General features: G+C 49.9%; 1 protein-coding gene across 2 annotated transcripts in view; it reads right to left on the bottom strand.

Annotated features, from left to right (window-relative positions):
- LOC122378303 (von Willebrand factor A domain-containing protein 8-like) overlaps window positions 1-17,345 on the bottom strand; it is a 71,826-nt gene that overhangs the window by 3,572 nt on the left and 50,909 nt on the right. For both annotated transcript variants that reach the window (XM_043359216.1, XM_043359215.1), the window contains exons 30-35: window positions 12,547-12,702; window positions 12,137-12,245; window positions 11,708-11,828; window positions 9,836-9,925; window positions 8,620-8,719; window positions 2,226-2,346 (exon numbers count right to left, since the gene is read on the bottom strand). In XM_043359216.1, the coding sequence (XP_043215151.1) occupies window positions 2,226-2,346; window positions 8,620-8,719; window positions 9,836-9,925; window positions 11,708-11,828; window positions 12,137-12,245; window positions 12,547-12,702 (697 nt within the window). The remainder of the gene's footprint in view (window positions 1-2,225; window positions 2,347-8,619; window positions 8,720-9,835; window positions 9,926-11,707; window positions 11,829-12,136; window positions 12,246-12,546; window positions 12,703-17,345) is intronic.

The raw sequence follows: 17,345 nt of genomic DNA, 5'->3' as shown, positions 1-17,345 counted from the left end.
GTCTAAAAGTGGTCTAAAACAATGGTCTAACAATGGATAAAATGATCAAAAATTGTCTCAAAATAGAAACTAATTGAATCTTCTCACTCTTTTCATGACGAAGCAAAATTGGAAACGGGTAAGGTGGAATGACATTAGACACTAGATAATAAAGAAAGCGCGAACATAAAAAATCCGACATTCGAGTCACACGGGCCCGCTGAGCATTCGACCCTACCTCTCAAAATTAAATGGGCTTTAGAAATATTCATCTCATTTTGATACCTTGCACGCACACTGTCGGACAATCGGTGGTAGTGAGCTCGCCGAGTTACGCAGCGCTATCCCAGATTGACAAACACCCGCCGTTTGCAAACTAGGGACACCAACCGCACAACACACACACCGAACCGCATTAGAAAATGACACCACAACGAAAGGGCTCTATTACTGGCCACAGTGCCACTCTGAAAGCAGAAGCCAGCCCGAGGCTCGGCGCCCGGCGGGTCTGAGAAAATTACCTGCAATTTGCACGGAGCCCACAAGTTGCGCCGCGGAGTCGCACAAAGCAGGTGCAAGAGCACACCAAAGAAGCACCTTCCGGCTCCATTTCCTGATTGGCAATGTCCTTTTACGGTGTTTTTCTGCGTCCGTGACAGTGCCCACCACTCAGAACACGTATGATACAAATGGGCATGGGTTGTAGTGCAGATAAAATGAAGTAAGGTGCAAAAAAAAATGAAGAGTACCTAACGACAACAAAGAACGTGGACCGAGAACAGACTGCCTATGATCCGACTATAGAAATGACGTTGCATTACAATGCATTAAAGGTAGTGTGCCAGCTTTCTTGGACCGTATGGAGTTAATGGCCCAGATAAGGAGAACCGGATTTTTAGAACTTTTCCATACCTTCAAAACTCATGGAAACGTCTTAAATTCTTCAAATTTTGAGTACCCCAGTGCGAAATTCGCCCCGACGGGTTGTCGGTCGTACCCCAACCACATTTCACACCACTATGAACAATAAATGCACACACTGAAATCGCTATTACCGATATGCTCATCCAATCAAGTTTCGATAAACCCGTTCATCATCATCTCCTGCGGTTTCGAACACGCCTGTTAGGCGGCTTCTGATGCTCGTCGGGGTCGGAATTTCCAAATACGCGTGGTGCGTCGGGCCGCGCGCTCTGACTTCGGCCAAGAAAAATGCGTCAGCTGATCATTGTCATTTCTGCCACTTGCGTGTGGTGAAATGGGGTCATAACTTAAGAGACGGCTGTTTTATATCAATTATTTTACATAAAATCATATTTCAAACCATAAATTAATGTTCGACAGCCAAATAAAAGAAACAATACCAATACGGGCTTACAGTTTAAGGCTCGACATTGTGTTGTCTACGATTAGACAGCTGATAACTCATTCCCGTACGTCGTATGGTCGTAACACTATAATGACCTTTGCTTATTGTCACAAGTGCGCCGCATTCGCGATTGTTGCCCGACGCCTGTTTGCAGGTGAGCCCACTACAGTTGTTATACATATCTAAAAACCGATAAACTTTTAGGCGAAAAAGGCACTATTCCAGGCCCATTTTTGATTTTTTTTGCGATATTAGGTAAAAACAGAAGCTTCTTATCCTAGGAAAAATAAAATGGGAAATCTTTCAAAGGTGGCACACTACCTTTAAGCCACGACGTTAAACCAACGCAGATTGAGATTTTATGAACCAACAACAGTAAAAAACTGTTTCCTACCTATTCCCGCAAACAGTTCTGGGTATGTTACGAAAGCATCACAAAACTGAACACTTAGGTACGTGCATCCAACAAACCGTCGACCTTACGCTGGGCTGAACTCATGCAAACAGGGCCTCTCGCGATCAATTGCCAGCCACTCGACGGGTTAGATCTGCATCCTGTTCAGTGTTCATTTGATCCACTCAGCACAAACCGAGTGTTGTGTTACGTTTCTTAAATAGTCAACTTGCGTCCCGCCGCGTTACTAACCGAGTGTTGTGTTATATTTCCTGAACCATCACTTTTCGTTACGTTACCTTACTAACCAAGAGTAACGTGTTACGTTTCACCCTGCGTTGGGTACGTCCCGTTTCGTTCCGCTCCGGTGTCACATTACCCGACAGCACGATGACGTCACGGTACCTAACAGCACGATGACGTCACATTACCTGAAAGCACGATGACGTCACAATATCTGACCGCACGATGACGTCACGTTACCTGAGAGGACGATGACGAACGCTTCGTCACTCTCCTCGGCGGCTATCGAGCTGATGGCGTGCCTCGTGGCCTCCACGGTGCGGTCGCCAGACAGGCAGAACTGCGAGTGCGCGTGCATCGTCTGCGGGCAACGCGGGCAGGCGAGACACACATCAGCCAAGCAGCGAAGGAGGGATCCACGTGACGGGGGAGGGGGGGGGGGGGGGCGTCATCGACACAGAGTGGCGACATGACGACTGCACGGGGACGACAATAAATGAGATCTGAGATAGTTATCAATCAGGGAATTTACGTGATTCATTGGATTTTGTAGCAATCACACAGTGAATAAAAAGACAAAGTCGATAAGCGTACCAACTTCATGTAACGTTAATGCTGTTACGCTAGCATCACGCAAATATTTTGTTCGGAATGCAATACATAACATGCTTTCTTAAATAGCAGTTCGGAGTTCCCCTAAACAATTTTTCTTTCGAAATATATGAAATACATCAGATAAATGATAAGAAAGGTTCATGTATAAAAGATCAGTCATGAGGAGCTCCACTCCCGGTCCGTTCCCAGGGGAGATATAACACAGCTGCCGGGTCGGGTCAGCGGGAGTCGCCCGGATTACTGCTATGGGCCGTGGAGCGCAGTACGACCACCGCTACCGGCGCCTCGGGGCGCCACAGATGACGTCAATAGGGTCAACTTAGAGCCGCTGAATTCTTTAGGATAATGCAGCAATCACTGCAGACGGGATACAGGTTGAAGACTTCGTAGGTAGGAAGTCATAATGCCACCTCAACCTAACCTTCGGAAGCTGAAATTAAAGTCTTCTTCCCAAACAAGCACTAGAAGACAAAATAAACATGGTTACAATACAACTATTGACGCTTCACTGGTGCCATGAGTGCTATATCATGGCACGCATAACCCGAATAATACCTAAATAGAGTTCACAAGACAAATACTTTCCATTAATGTACAAATCAACGTAAGAAATTAAAAGAAATGCAGTTGCTTTTTGCCAGAACTTCAATAAGAATAGCTAAGTGGTGCATGACGGGCAGAATAGACACAGATGAAGGCGACACCCTCCAATATTGAACAAGTTTGCAGAACGAGCCCTTATGCATTCATGTTACATTCCTAAGCACTCTATTCCGTTCCGGCAATAGTCATCAGCACGAAACAGCAGAACATGCTTTCCCGCGCGCTGCTGTCACAGGGCGTTAGATCTTTATGGTGATAATGCACAGTCCTGAAAAACGCCCGAGTCGTTATCATGACAGATAGCAGGAAACGACAGTCGGGGAAACAGGGCATCGCTATGCATCACTTCCCGGTGACTGCATGGTCTATTTGTGCCAGAAACAGAGCAGTAGCTGGCGCCTCGGCGGGCAGCCGACTGTCTGGACGAGGGGTCCCACATTGGAGTGACTATGTCAAAGCGTTGTCTGCCTCACAGACAGCAGTCCTCGGTCTTTGACGTCTGGGAACCACGGGGTTGGGCAGACAGGGGTGGCTAGACGACAGGGAAGGAGGGGGAGTGTACCTACTACTGGGATGGTCGACGGTCATTGCTTGGGTAAGTGTCGCCCGACTAGGGCTGAACAGCGGGGGCTGGGGGCTGGGACAGAGGGGAGCCTGGCTGGTCCGCCGGCCGCCCGGGCGCCGTTTCAGCTCGACATCTAGCCATCGGCCGACACCTCATGCAAATGCGATGATCTGTCACAGCCCGCCGCCGAGAGCGACAGAACGGGAGGCGTTTTATTATTTAGGCCGGCTCTGGAGGCCGTCCCAGGCGGGGCAGAGATGGAAGGGGGCTGAGATGGGTGCTGTGTGACTGTAAACGAACGGGCGAGTGGGAGGCCCATGGTAGTGCGGCGTTTGGCCACAGTGCCCTAAATAAACGGAGCTGGGAATAATGCGCGCTTGACGAACGACGATCATCGGCAGATTTTATGCCAATGCAAAACAAGATGGCATCATGGGAACATGTAAGAACTTGGGGGGGGGGGGGGGGGCAGCAGGATATGATATGCAATATACAGCACTTACACAATATTGCATTTTTAAGCCATCAGGGGATAAAAATTTATAATGACTGCTGAGCTGGCAACGCCCAATTTTCCACCTACTGTCCATTTATCAACTATAAAAATACTAATAGTATAATAACAGACGATACAAGGCAGCATACTTCTACGTACTAATCCCTTATGTTCTCATGACATCATATATTCACATAACCCCTTACATTGCCCACTTCATTCCTAGCTTTATTACATCTTAACAATGCTAGCCACGTCCAAAGGCCATTTGGCCGGTCGTTGAACTGAATCTGTTGCAACTATACGGCCAGGAGGGTAGGTACTCAGAATGGGCGACAAGGGTCGGAACAAGGTCAGATGCGTCTGTCGAGGGGAGAGGACGGGGCGGGAGAGGTTAGCTAGCGGGCGACCTCTATCAAGGGGAGAGGATAGGGCGAGAACGGTCAGTCAACCAGCGACCCAGGGTACAAGAGCGCTAAAATGACAAGATGCAGGGCGGACAAGCCCGTCGGTCTATGGGACAACATCACCACTGTGTTCATCAACAGGCGGAGGAGTGCAAAGCAGCGTGATAAATGACGTCATTAACTGCGACACAAGTTTCGCGTGTCTTGTATGCAGCTCCGTGCGTTCGGCGACAATCTATTCGTCGCGCGCTTCACAACATATTTGTTGGGCCGAGTTGGCGTGCTGATCGCGGCGAGTCATGGCGCATACTGAGCAGGCGGCCGCCCAACTACGGCACTCTGTCTCCGGTACTGTGTGCCATCCATCGGCCGCGGAAAACCACGGCGGAACCAATATCGACGCCGCTCGGAGCCAATCGATAACAATCCAATTTCAATGTGATGAGCTCCGGCTGGACGGTAGATGAGTCATGACATGAACTCGAAACAGGAAAAAGGGTGGGATTACTGAAAGATATTAGTTTTGCGATGAAATAAAGGCGTTGTTCACTTCACATGAGAGACAGAGTATAGGACGGAGCCGTACATAATTAAATGACACATTAAGTTTGCGAATGCTTCAGCTGCGTCTCTTTCTCAGCACCTTTTCGATTCTGTGATATAGCATTTCTTGCACAGTAGCTCGTGCCCCGATTCACTGACATTTTAATTACGGAGCGAGCGAAGCGAGCGTAGTCTTTCCTTAGATTAACGGAAATTTCTGAGTATGAGCGGCCGGCCGGCCGGCCGGCCGGCCGTGGTCACGCTTTTGCGAGGCTTATATCTCAGCAACCACTTAACCGATTTACACGCGGTAATTTTTGTAGGGTAGCTTCATTCCTTCTACCAAGTATTGGACTATTCCTGATGCATGTGGGTGACCCCTTATGCACGTGCCACGTGCAAAACGAAGAGGTGTCCGTTTTGTAATTGTTGCAATATCTCGGTAACTACTTGGCCGATTGCGCTGAAAGTTGGCATGTAGGTAGGCACCCACTAGGCACTGCATATCCATGTGCTAGAGTTGGGGCGCTGCTGCACGTGCGCACGTGCAGGGGTCGTTTCCAGATCTCGAGAACGGCTCGACCAAATTCCCTCAAATTTGGTACACAGTTAGGGACCGGTTAGTAGGGTGCCGTGCACAAGTCAGTTGGGACCCATTTTGCACGTGCGCACGTGCAGGGTGCCGCTTCCAGATCTCGAGAACGGCTGGGCCGATTGTGCCCAAATTTGGCACATCGCTAGAGACCGGTTAGTAGGATGCCATGCACAAGTCAGTTGGAGGTACCCCCTCGCAATTTCGCACGTGCAAGGCCCACCCTCTCGCTCGCTCCGTTAGTCGCCCCAAAAGGCGTTATACTGGTTTTATTGAGCTTGTTAGCGGCGGCTGCCGACAAACGGAGAGAACACGATAACGTGTATCCACTAAGGAGAAAATAATCCGTACATCACGCAATGAATAAACCGGCGATTACCAGGCTTTTGGTTCGAAGCTTTTGTGCATAGGCACAAAGAGCAATCGCCACTATGTTATTTAAAAAAAAACACTTGTACCGTAAAGTGGGGCTATTTGAGACAGTATTTAAAATCGCTATAAAATGAAGATCGTTTGATTCTTTTGTGATGTTTTTCTTCAGGGAGGTGTGGAATCGAACAGTAAATGGCCTGGCCAAAAATTGAGCATAAATTTCAAATGGTTTTTATTTTATAGCAATTCTAAATACTGTCTCAAATAGCCCCACTGTCTCAAATAGCCCCACTTAACGGTACCCAGAACACCGCTACCATTACTGTAAGGAATGTTCCCGACATCCCACACCTTCCATGAAGCGAATAGGGTTGGGGAGAGCAAATCTCATTAAGGATAACAAATCTCATCGGTCACGGATCCAAACAGTCAACAACAATCAATGGTCCTTCATCATTAACTCTGCATTCTATTTCGCGAGGTTCAGCAATGTGTTTGCTGGGTATGATTGCTTCCACGGATCAGAAACTTCAAAGGTGCGGACTGCGGGGGACGTGTTAATCAAACTTCAGTCTTTTCCAACACCTTCCGCATATAATGAAATGAGGCAGGGGAGGGCATTACCAGGCCAGTCGGTAAAAACATGCTCTGAGTCACTGGGTTATCGTCCAAATATATAATGAAATACACACCAGCCAACTATATTGATTGAAAGTGAGCTAGGATCGCTTCAGTACCTATACCTGATCAATGATCATCGACTAGAGTTTAATCAAGCGCATTATATCCTGCAAAGCCAGGCGACGCCCGAGAAAATTATTGTATTTATTTATTTAGCGATGCTTTTATTTACTATTCTATCCCGGTAACTTTAAAAGAAATATATATTTACAAAACGCACAGAATAACTACACGAGCGGAGCAGAGCTATTTCCGTCGATATCAGTGTGGCTAAAGGTCATCTAGATCGAGGAAATCGGATGAATGCTTTGAAAACGCATTAGTTTATTATATTTCAAGTATTTACCTAAGTTGTCATCTTATATCTATCCGGTCCATTTGAGGCTGCTGGTCCGTAAATGTTCATTTATTATCGAAAGAGCTGGAGCCCCTAATACCGCAGATAAATTGGGACAGACAAAATACAGCTGGGGGAGGGGGGCATGCACCTCATCAAATGCATAGCAAGCACCAATCATGACGCTAGGGTACACAGCAGTGAAAAATCCAAACATTGGACCAGCGCGGCGGCGAGCACCTACAGCGACGGACGGAACGCCTGGAAGCTATGCTGTGCCGGATAGCAGCCATGCCGTGCGGCACATGGGCTCTGCTGACATGCACCGATGCTAACCTTTCCGCTACAGAGCATGGCTCAGTCATATCTGACATGACACCGCACTTGCGCGTGCCGCGTGCGATTAGATACCTACAAATGGACGCAGATGAAATTGTCTCGCTGTGAAAGAAAATGTAATATTCTAAGAAGTTCGAATGTCTTGAACTCTTGATAATGTGGTACACAGCAATGCTTTTTAATTTTTAAATGATGACTACGATGGCTAACACGTTACAGTGTACTTCCATTGGGCGCAACAGCGATTTAAGATAAGTGGCAGCTTCGGTGTTTGCTGTTTATTGACGGAGGGGGGGGGGGGGGGGCTAAATGTGGAGCACCTACCATATGTGCCAATTCTATCGTAGCTATGCATATAAGCCTTAATTCGCGTTTCGTAGGACAATAAAAAGGATATAATTTTCAGGTATTTTCATCCCCTCCTAAAAAAGGCATTAACCAGTATTATTATGTTCGAGCTTCCAGCACAAGCTCCCAGTTCAAATTCCGCTCAGATATTCTTAGTAATAGGCAGCAGGAGTGTTGAGCAACACACCTAACGTCAGCGTGTAGCATAAATAAAATCGTAGGCACATTATCGACTGGCGGCTCATTTGCTAGAAAATTCCCAGAAGTGATGTAGCAGCAATAGCATTCTTTGCCGAGACAGCTTTCCAAACAACTCCCTATACTGTATACAGAGGCAGTTGCAGACGGCTGTTTCCATCACGTTACTTTGTACCGTCGCTGTGAGGCGGTCGCCGGTCGCCGCTCTGGGCTGCTCCCCCGACCAGCTGACCGCGCCGGGTCGAACTGAGACGTATTGCCGCCTGCAGCGTACCTCCCCCGGCCGCGCGCGCGGCGAACCCCGCGCCTTATCTGCGCCTCACCACGCCGGGCCCGCTCCCCGACTACCCACCGCGGCATCAGCCGGTTTATGGACTGCCGCTCCTAACAGAGTGCTAACACATGGATGGTTGGTTCGAGCTCGCAGCCGCGGGAGCTCTCCATTTTAGTCGTCACTGGAGGTGGTTTATCACACCGACGCTGTGTCCCAGAGACTCTTTAAGCATGCTATTTATGTGATCCATGTTTGAAACCTTACCTTGAGCACCTGCAGGCGCTGTTTGTTGTCTGTGGGCGGCCGGTCGCTGCGGACAAACTCCACGCGGTAGTCCTCACCCGAGTGGCCCACGATGTCGTATCTGAAACGTAGCACACAGATCGGTGAGCCTCTAACTGAAATCAAACTCGGCAACAAGTGAAAAAATAATACACGCTTGAACACGTATAATTAACAACGTTGTTATTTCCCATGCAACAATCGCTTCCATAATCACAGTAATTGTAGCTAAACACGACAAATTGAGTGCGAGAATCTGAGATGTGCGATAAAAAAAAAAAACACGCATAACTCAAAGCATAACCCGTCTGAGGCAAACAAAATAAGTGTCAAACTTGAACGTTTTGCTCGACCTGACACTCTTTTTACTTCAAAAGAAGAACAAAATAACTTTCCGAAATGACTGGTAGGTATTCTGACTACCTGGAACTCGTTGTCATGAAATTATGCATGTGATATTCCACTGCCAAGTGTCGCTGAACATCACAGGGACACGTCCTATTAAGATTCCGGCTGTCCGACGGGGATCAGAGCTACGACAGCTTCTCAGCTTGTTAGCATTCCCTTCCTGAATTTGACATGCAACCGATCGTGTTCCAATTTTAGCACTAAATCCGGACATTCGAAGCGTACATGGGAAGGTTGGACGCAGAGCGGGACGAAATCCTGCTCGTCCACAATGACGGCGGTTACCGATTTCACGTTCGAGGCGGCGGTAGTTGACGCACCAGTCACATCTCAACAGACGTTCTGATTTCATTTGGCAGAGATAATCCCAAGAGATGGCCAAACACAGGCACAAGCAGACCTGACATCTGGTCAGATTTACGGGCATTAGAGAGACAAGAAACCCGGATAGAATTGTTCAGAGGAAGGCTGAACACAAAGCGCCGAGCCGGAGACAAAAGATTGATAAGAAATGGGTCCGTGTCGATATCACGAACCGAGGGGATGCGAGTTCGAAGTGGGCATTTTCATAGCATCGTGGACAATGTAATAACTATGTGGAAGACAAAGGTATGTCCGTCAGGTCCTCCAAATAACTGCGGGATACTTATGCAAACACTATTTATGCAAAAAGTCTGCAAGAACAACATACATTCCCAGATCCGTCGTCCTTACATTTCGAATGTGAGGAAGGATAGGCAGCAGGAGGTGACCTAGACCGTGGGCGACACAGTTCGCCGGGCGAGCTCACCTGAACTTTTGCTCGTATCCCTCGAACGCCTCCATGACCAGCAGGGCGGCCTCCAGCATCCGGTCCAGGCGGCCGTCGTAGCCGTTAAACCTGCCGGCGCAGACGTAGAGCTGCCGTTAAACCGACAGAACGGACACACCTGCCGACGCCCAGACTGAGCTGCCGTTAAACCCGCCCACACAGACTCGGCCCCGTAATGAAGTCTGTCCACACAGGGCAGCTGTTTAATTACTCACGTGTTCGTGAGTGAACAAAACTGAGCATCATGGCAGGGAAAACATCCGCTAAGAGCGGCAGCTACTTAAGACAGTTGTGCAGTACATCTCATTTATCTGTCTACGGCGCCCTTAATTCAGACACTACTTAATCATTTCAGTAAAAGCTGGGATAACTCTCCAAGAGCCAGACACAAATCATCAGAGATTACTCCGATGCGAGCGTCGTATATTCCCTCTCGGCTGGTGGGGCGCCCCGCCCAATATCGTGCCGTAGCGCGTGGCCGAGCCACTCTCCCGGCTCGACCCCAGGGCGGACGCGGCGTCCCGACTGCAGTGGGTCGCCCGCCTCCCCAGGGGAGCGGCGCCCCCCGCCGCGGTGCCGCACAATCTCCCGGCCGGCCCGGCGGGCGGCCGGGCCCGATCACAGGCGGAGCACGCGCGGCGAGACGTCATACAACACCACTCGGCTCTGCCCTCCTCCCCCCCGGCGGGCGAGCAGGCGGGGGCGAGCCAGGTCGGGTGCTGTCATTGATCAGAGCGCCGCCCAAGCCAATCTTCATCAGTTACAGAGTGCAGGAACACGCTGTCGCTGCCGGCGGCCGCTCACGCACACGGTCGGACGTGATTCAGCACCCTTCCGTCGACGCTCGGGTGCGTGTGGGTGGTCAGGGGTGCGCCACGTGCGGGGAGGGTGCTTGTTATCACCGGCTGCCAGAGAGGTTGCTGCCAGCCGGGCGGCCGCCGCCGGCGCGCTGGAAATGGAACTCTAATGAGAGGTGATCGTGTGGACGGACGGCGCGGCAGGGCGGGATATGACGGGCGGATGAGGCGGCGATGAGGGATGTGGCGACAAAGGCTCAGTGGGCAGTGCGGCGCCCATCGACTGCCCCAGCTGCAGCGTATGTGCAGCGTACTCGCTTCGCTCTTATAGTCCTATCCATTGATGCCCACCGAAGTGGGAGATATTCCCGTACGAAAGGTTTACCGAGAAACAAGTAAAGATGAACATCTCCTGATAACAAACTACAGTTATCATTTTTTTTTCCTGAGAAGAGGCAGGCAGGTGCAATACGTAGAATTAATCAAGTCAACTCTGATTGAAAAGAACAGCCGCCACACGCAATCATTAGGTACCGTTCCGTATAAGCGCCAATATGAGGACCCGTGCATTGAAATAACAATAACATAATACCAGGATGAATAGATTCCAAAAAGCTGTTGTCAGTCAAGACGATCGCAATAACCGAGTTCCGTTCCTCGATGTAAGAAGTGCGCACCAAACAGCACCTCCGGCCCCGCTGTTGCGCTGTCAGATATAAGGACACCAAATTGGCACGGAAGCTGTTCAAACTCTGTTCTAATGCAGAGATGCAGCAAGGATGTTCAGTCTTCCGAGAAGGAATTTCTCACCCCTAGCACCACAAAAATCGGGTGTTTTTTTTTTTTTCTAAACATGAAACTGAATAACAGCACCGATTAGCGTTGCTACCGTCCACCAAAATTCAGCTTCGTCTATGGGTGGTTACAGTCGGGCTTGTATCGCTCACATATTGCTAGTTTTCACCCATCTACATGCTGTAGTGGTTAGGATGACACAATCCACTCGTCTCAGTTTCACCCAGGAGCAGGAGCTGACCGCTGTCGAGTCACTGACCTGTACATGCTGCCCGAGACGTCTGTCACCAGCTTCAGTCGCTTGGGCTTCTCCTGCGGCGTGCCGAGCTCGGGCTCCTGCTCGCCGCGCCGCTTGTAGATGGTGCGCTCGCCGGTAATACCTGACGAGGGCGCGGCAGGTCAGGTCAGGTCAAGGCGTGGCAGTTGGGTCGGGTAACAGAGTGGTAGATCGGATCAGGTCAGAGCGCGACATATCGGGTCGGACTAGGACGGGGCACGTTCAGTAGTCTCTGTATCCCTTACATTCACACCTCGCCAGTCAGCCGAGACAAAATAACTATTACCAGAACGGAACAAGAACAACAACAAAAAAGACAAAAAGAATGTTGAAACTGTGCACGTTTATCGATAAAGAATGTTTTATTTTAAACTTAAAACTGTCGTTTTACAGGCGCCTCATCAAACCTACCTTCGATCAGTTTAGCGTCGTCCAGCTCTCCTGAAGTCTGGTGTTTGAGCCACTGGCGCTCCTTGCCCTTGGCCTGGAGACTGGAGAGCAGCACTCGCAGGGACTGAACCTGTGGTGGGCACAGCCAGAGCGTCAGACAAGATTTCCCTTCAGGCGACAGACATGGTGGAATCACAAGTGTCCCAATCCCTGCTTTTGAGCTTCCTCATTTGTTTATTTCCCTTCTCTATATCTTCCCTCCCCTCTTTCCCTATCACCCTCTCTAAGTGGCTTCATCGTCACACCGCTCTTGCTACCTCAGCCTGTCCTCACTATCCAGTATTCATATCAGCCGCGAGAACGTCCTGTTTCCGACTACCTCTCCCGTTCCCGACCACCTCCCGGCGCCGCCGCTGGCTCGGCCAACTCACCTGTTTGCGAACGTTGCCGCTCATCTGATCGTACATGGCGGCGTCGTGCTCGGACATCCGGATCTGGCGCAGCCGCTCCTGGTAGGCGGCCCGGTTCATCTCTCTGGCCGCCTTCTGCACGTGCTCCGGCACCGCCTCCTTCTCCCAGTCGGGGACCTGGGGACGGGAGAGGGGAACACAGTGACGGACAGGCCGGGTAACGCCAACGGGGCGAGATCCAACGCCACTGGGCCTGGGCAGTAGAAGGAACAACACTCAGCAATTTAAACAAATATTCTACAATAGATACACAGGGTCAGCACAGGATACGAGTACATCTAGGGTGCTACATCTAGGTTACTACCAAGCCATTATGGTAAGTTTCCATCTATTTCACGGTTTTCATTTCAGTCGATGCCATTCGGCTCAGGGTGACCTCAGAGCGCGGAATCAGCCAATCGATGCCGCCAGACTCGGCTATTGAGAGCCGACAATGGCGTCTGACGTTCCATCGCCGATACAAGTGGCGGAGCGGCACACCAATACAAGGCTCAAAACCTGGCACCAATCGGCTGTGTAAATCGCACAGATGCGGCATATGTCTCCGATGATATTGGGGCTTAGCGCCAAGCTGTCACTAGCGAAAGTAAGCCGCTCATAACTAAACAGGGCTGACGCCATGACGCCGTGAGCTTTCCCTATTACTGCAGGTAGGTAAGAAATGGAGATGTTCCTTTTTACATCTTACCATTAAACCGTGAGAACAGAAACTGACAGTAGTTAAGTGCGTCAGAGCTGACATTTTAAGTATTTATTTTCGTAATTGCTCTCCTTCTAGCGACGAAAAGAGCGTTTCCGGTCGACGCTGGTCGCTGGCTAAGCGGATTGCTCAGCTGAGTGGAAAGTAAGCCCAAAGTGGGCTGACGGCTTTCGGTTGACGTCTGTAAGAGGCCGGGCTCACAGGCGGTATACCGACGGGATGAGACGGTCCCCGGCGGTCCACCCTCGGTCTGCCGCCCCTCCCTCGGCGGCGCCCACTGCCGCCGCCCGTGGTGCCGGGCAGGGTCGGCAGTGACCCCTGCGGTCCGCACAGCAGGCGGGTGGGAGGTGCATGGCTATATACAGCGCTTATGGGAATCCGGGGATACAGCAACGGGTCGGCCGGATGTCAGAAAATGAGAGATGAAAAAAAACAGAAAGGAAACGAAGGATAAAATACAGGGAAGATAAAAGATAAAGATAGGTACCCTGCCCAAAAGGTGGAGAGAAGAAGAAAAGAAAAGGATAGGAAGCGCGTTTGGCAGAGAGAGAGAGAGAGAGAGAGAGAGAGAGAGAGAGAGAGAGAGAGAGAGAGAGAGAGAGAGAGAGAGAGAGAGAGAGAGAGGGAGAGAGAGAGGGAGAGAGAGAGAGGGAGAGGGAGAGGGAGAGGGAGAGGGAGAGGGAGAGGGAGAGGGAGAGGGAGAGGGAGAGGGAGAGGGAGAGGGAGAGGGAGAGGGAGAGGGAGGGAAGGAACTGAGGTGGAAAAAACACGGTTAAAATTAGGTGAACCGGAGTAAAGCGATCTGACGTAACAATAAAGAGTGAAGGGAACACCGCCATTTTCAACAGACCTAAAATAACACCTCTTCAGTTATGCAGCGAGGTCTCGTTCAGCACCTCGGGTGAGCGGTACCGTCTCCATTGACCCAGGCCACCATAGACCGTCGACAGAAGCCCCGCGCAGCTCGGGTCGCAGCCCTCGGGGAAAATTGTGTCTGCCGGGGACGGCGGCAAGGCGGGCTGGCAATGACAGCGCTCGGCGCCTCCTAATCCCGCCCTAAACCCGTGGATTCGCCTGAAAGGTGGGCAGACAGGCTTCTCCATGACCACCGCGGGCTGCACATGGGCTCTAAAGGGACAACATACGGCCGGTGCACACAATCGGCACCCGCACCCCTTCAGTAGAAGGCGAGGCGAGGCAAGTCGTCACACTCACAATGTGCCATCAGGCCTGTGCAATTTTTCTCATGACTTTAGGTACTCATCAATAAAATGATTTTGCTTAGAACACAAGCAGACATTGCCCTGCTTCCTTTGTTTCTGAAAAATGGCTGTTTTGTTTTTGTACGAGCAGATACTCCAAATATGACCGGAGAGGGAACGACAGGATGATGGGAAGGATGGTCTGATCTATTTCATCGTATCCTTTCTGGCACCAGCGCGGCGGTTAATTTGCCCATGTAAACACTGCCCGATAAACGGCAGCGGCCGCGGCCGCCGCTCAGAGTGGCGGGTCAAGGTCAGTCGAGGGTGCGGAGACGACACCATAATAATATTTACAATATACACAGGCCGTTCATGCAGTGAAACTTGTCCGACACTTGTAGAATTCCCGATGCTTGGATCACGATATAATTAGTCCACGTTCTACAAAAAAAAAACATGCATAAAAATGCGCATTGCACACATTGCATATTGCACCTTAAAAAAACTTAGTGCAAATGCATATCCCGCTCCCCGTAACGGGCATCACCCCAAGTATCCCGACATTTCTAGTATTCCATATGACGCTGTGGGCCCCCATATCGTCCGCCACATATCCGCCGTCCGGCCGGGGGGCGGGCCGCGGCCGGTCAGCCAGCCGTTCTCACGCGGCGACAAGCAACTGATGGATACCGGCGGGCGACCGGCACCACAACACCGCCTAATGGAACGGACGGCGTGCGGGTGGCGCGGTACGGCCGCCAGCTGGAGCCGATATCTCAGCGGAGGCCGCTGCGGCCGGCTATCGTAATGTGGTCACAGCGGAACTCGGTGGATCGATTACGTGTCTCGAATCCGTTGTTACGCCGCAGAGGCTACCGTCACACGTAACAAGGTCAAGGTACGATAGGATGATTCCGAGCTAGATCACGGACCAGCACACCAGCATCCAGCTCCAGAATGTACTCGTATCTGGAGGATTATACCACGGTACTGGTGACTTTTACGATTGAACAGCAGTTGATCAAGAAGCTAAGAACATTGACAATACGGGCAAAAAGGTCAAGTTTACAGCACCACTTATACGCAATTGAAGCCGATATGGTACGACGCCGGTCCTAAGTAACGGTCAGCTCTGTAAAAAGTTATGCCTACAGCAATACTATTTCGTTATCGTGTACTTAGTTCACACTTACAGCTACACCGAGCGCCTTTGCAGGGACTTTAACGATGCAGGTACGACGCCGGCAACACCCCATTAAAAGTTGAAACAACTTTATAAGTACACAGTCAATCTTTTACTCGGAGTTGTCCCCTGCCTTTGATTGATACGTCCACAGTTGTAATAATACAATCAACATCGTTTTGATGTGCGAACGTTACAAAATGAACTCATATACGACGCAATCATTTCTTGGCGTATTTCCACTTCACTTTCACACGCTGGGTGATGCAGTAACTACACAGTTTCAACTTACTTGCACACGCTAGGTGATCACTGATCAACGATCATAGCTTCTCGCTGGTGACTGCAGTTTCCTCAAATGAGAGGCAAGCAGGACGCTACGGGCCCAATCAATACACGAAACCCAGGCAAATGAGCGTAGCCGTGATTGTCCGAGTAAAGATCCAATATCAACGACAGCTCAAATTGGAGCTGCAGATAGTACATAAGTGGCATGTCATAATCATTAGTTCTGATCCCAAATCAAAGTACAGCATCAGACGAATACAATAGTGAATTATGACCAAATCCGAGATGTGTAGAGTCTAGTCCGAGTCAAGCTAAATACAGGGTGTCCCAAAAGTAAGGTCATCATTTGTTTTGGCCACACCGCCAAAAATACGCGATGGATAGATATAAATAGGACATCATATGAAAGAACATTTTATAAAATTTTATTCTGATATACATATGAGTCAATACATTGGCTCGTAGCCCCACATTTGCTGCTTTTCTACATGGCTACCATTTCGGGCCGCGTGCACGAATAGACTGCGTTTTACTTCCTCCACTATTCTGGAGCGATTCTCTGGTGAGATGCCGCTTATGTTTGCTCGGAGGGATCATCCTTTAGTTCTTCCCGGCTCGTTGGGTTGTCCTAAAAGACGACCTTTCTGTTGTGTGTCCAGAGAATAAAAATATGAAGGTGTAACGTCAGGTGACCGCGGAGGCCATTCAATGGTGTTGCCCTGACTGAAAATTACGGGATCTCACATCCACTCTCGGAGACAATGCATGATCTTCAGGACGGTGCAAGCATAGTCTCCATCCTGCTGAAACCACTGCTGGTTGATGGTGTCGGCACAGCTGCGTTGTGACGAGCGAAAGAACCACTGGGAGGACTGTCGGCCACCTCTCTTGATTTATTGTCACCCGATTCCCGCTGTCGTCCTCAGGACCTCGAAGCACAGGTAGCTAAGTATACATGCCCTGTGCGTACATTATACCTTTTTTCTGACGTTTTACCGGTTGAGGCGAAACTATGCATGAGTTCAGAGATATGGGCGAGCTGATAGGGTCTGCTTAGGGCCGAAAACTGGGCGGTATTTACCCTTTGTTTTAATGACGGACCCTCTCTAAGAGTTGAATTTCGACCTTCTCAGTTTTATGCCTACTGCTCGGTGTAGTTATGATCAAAAATGGTTTAAGCATGCAAGAAAATAATTTTATGGATGTACAGGTCTCGCGAGATTAAGCGGTAGGTTTTGCACTTTTACATTTTCGGTTATATCTCAGAAACTAATCGATCTACGATGAAGCCACGTCAAATCGAACAAAAATCGGCTGTTTTGCACCTTACCATCAGCGATTTCATTATAAATTTGTGAGCGAGTTCCTGTGTGGCCCCGGACAT

The sequence above is a fragment of the Amphibalanus amphitrite genome, unplaced genomic scaffold, assembly GCF_019059575.1.
Source record: "Amphibalanus amphitrite isolate SeventyFive unplaced genomic scaffold, NRLGWU_Aamphi_draft 000057F_arrow, whole genome shotgun sequence".
In the NCBI taxonomy this organism is placed as follows: domain Eukaryota; kingdom Metazoa; phylum Arthropoda; class Thecostraca; order Balanomorpha; family Balanidae; genus Amphibalanus; species Amphibalanus amphitrite.
This window is presented reverse-complemented; position numbering and strand designations above follow the sequence as displayed.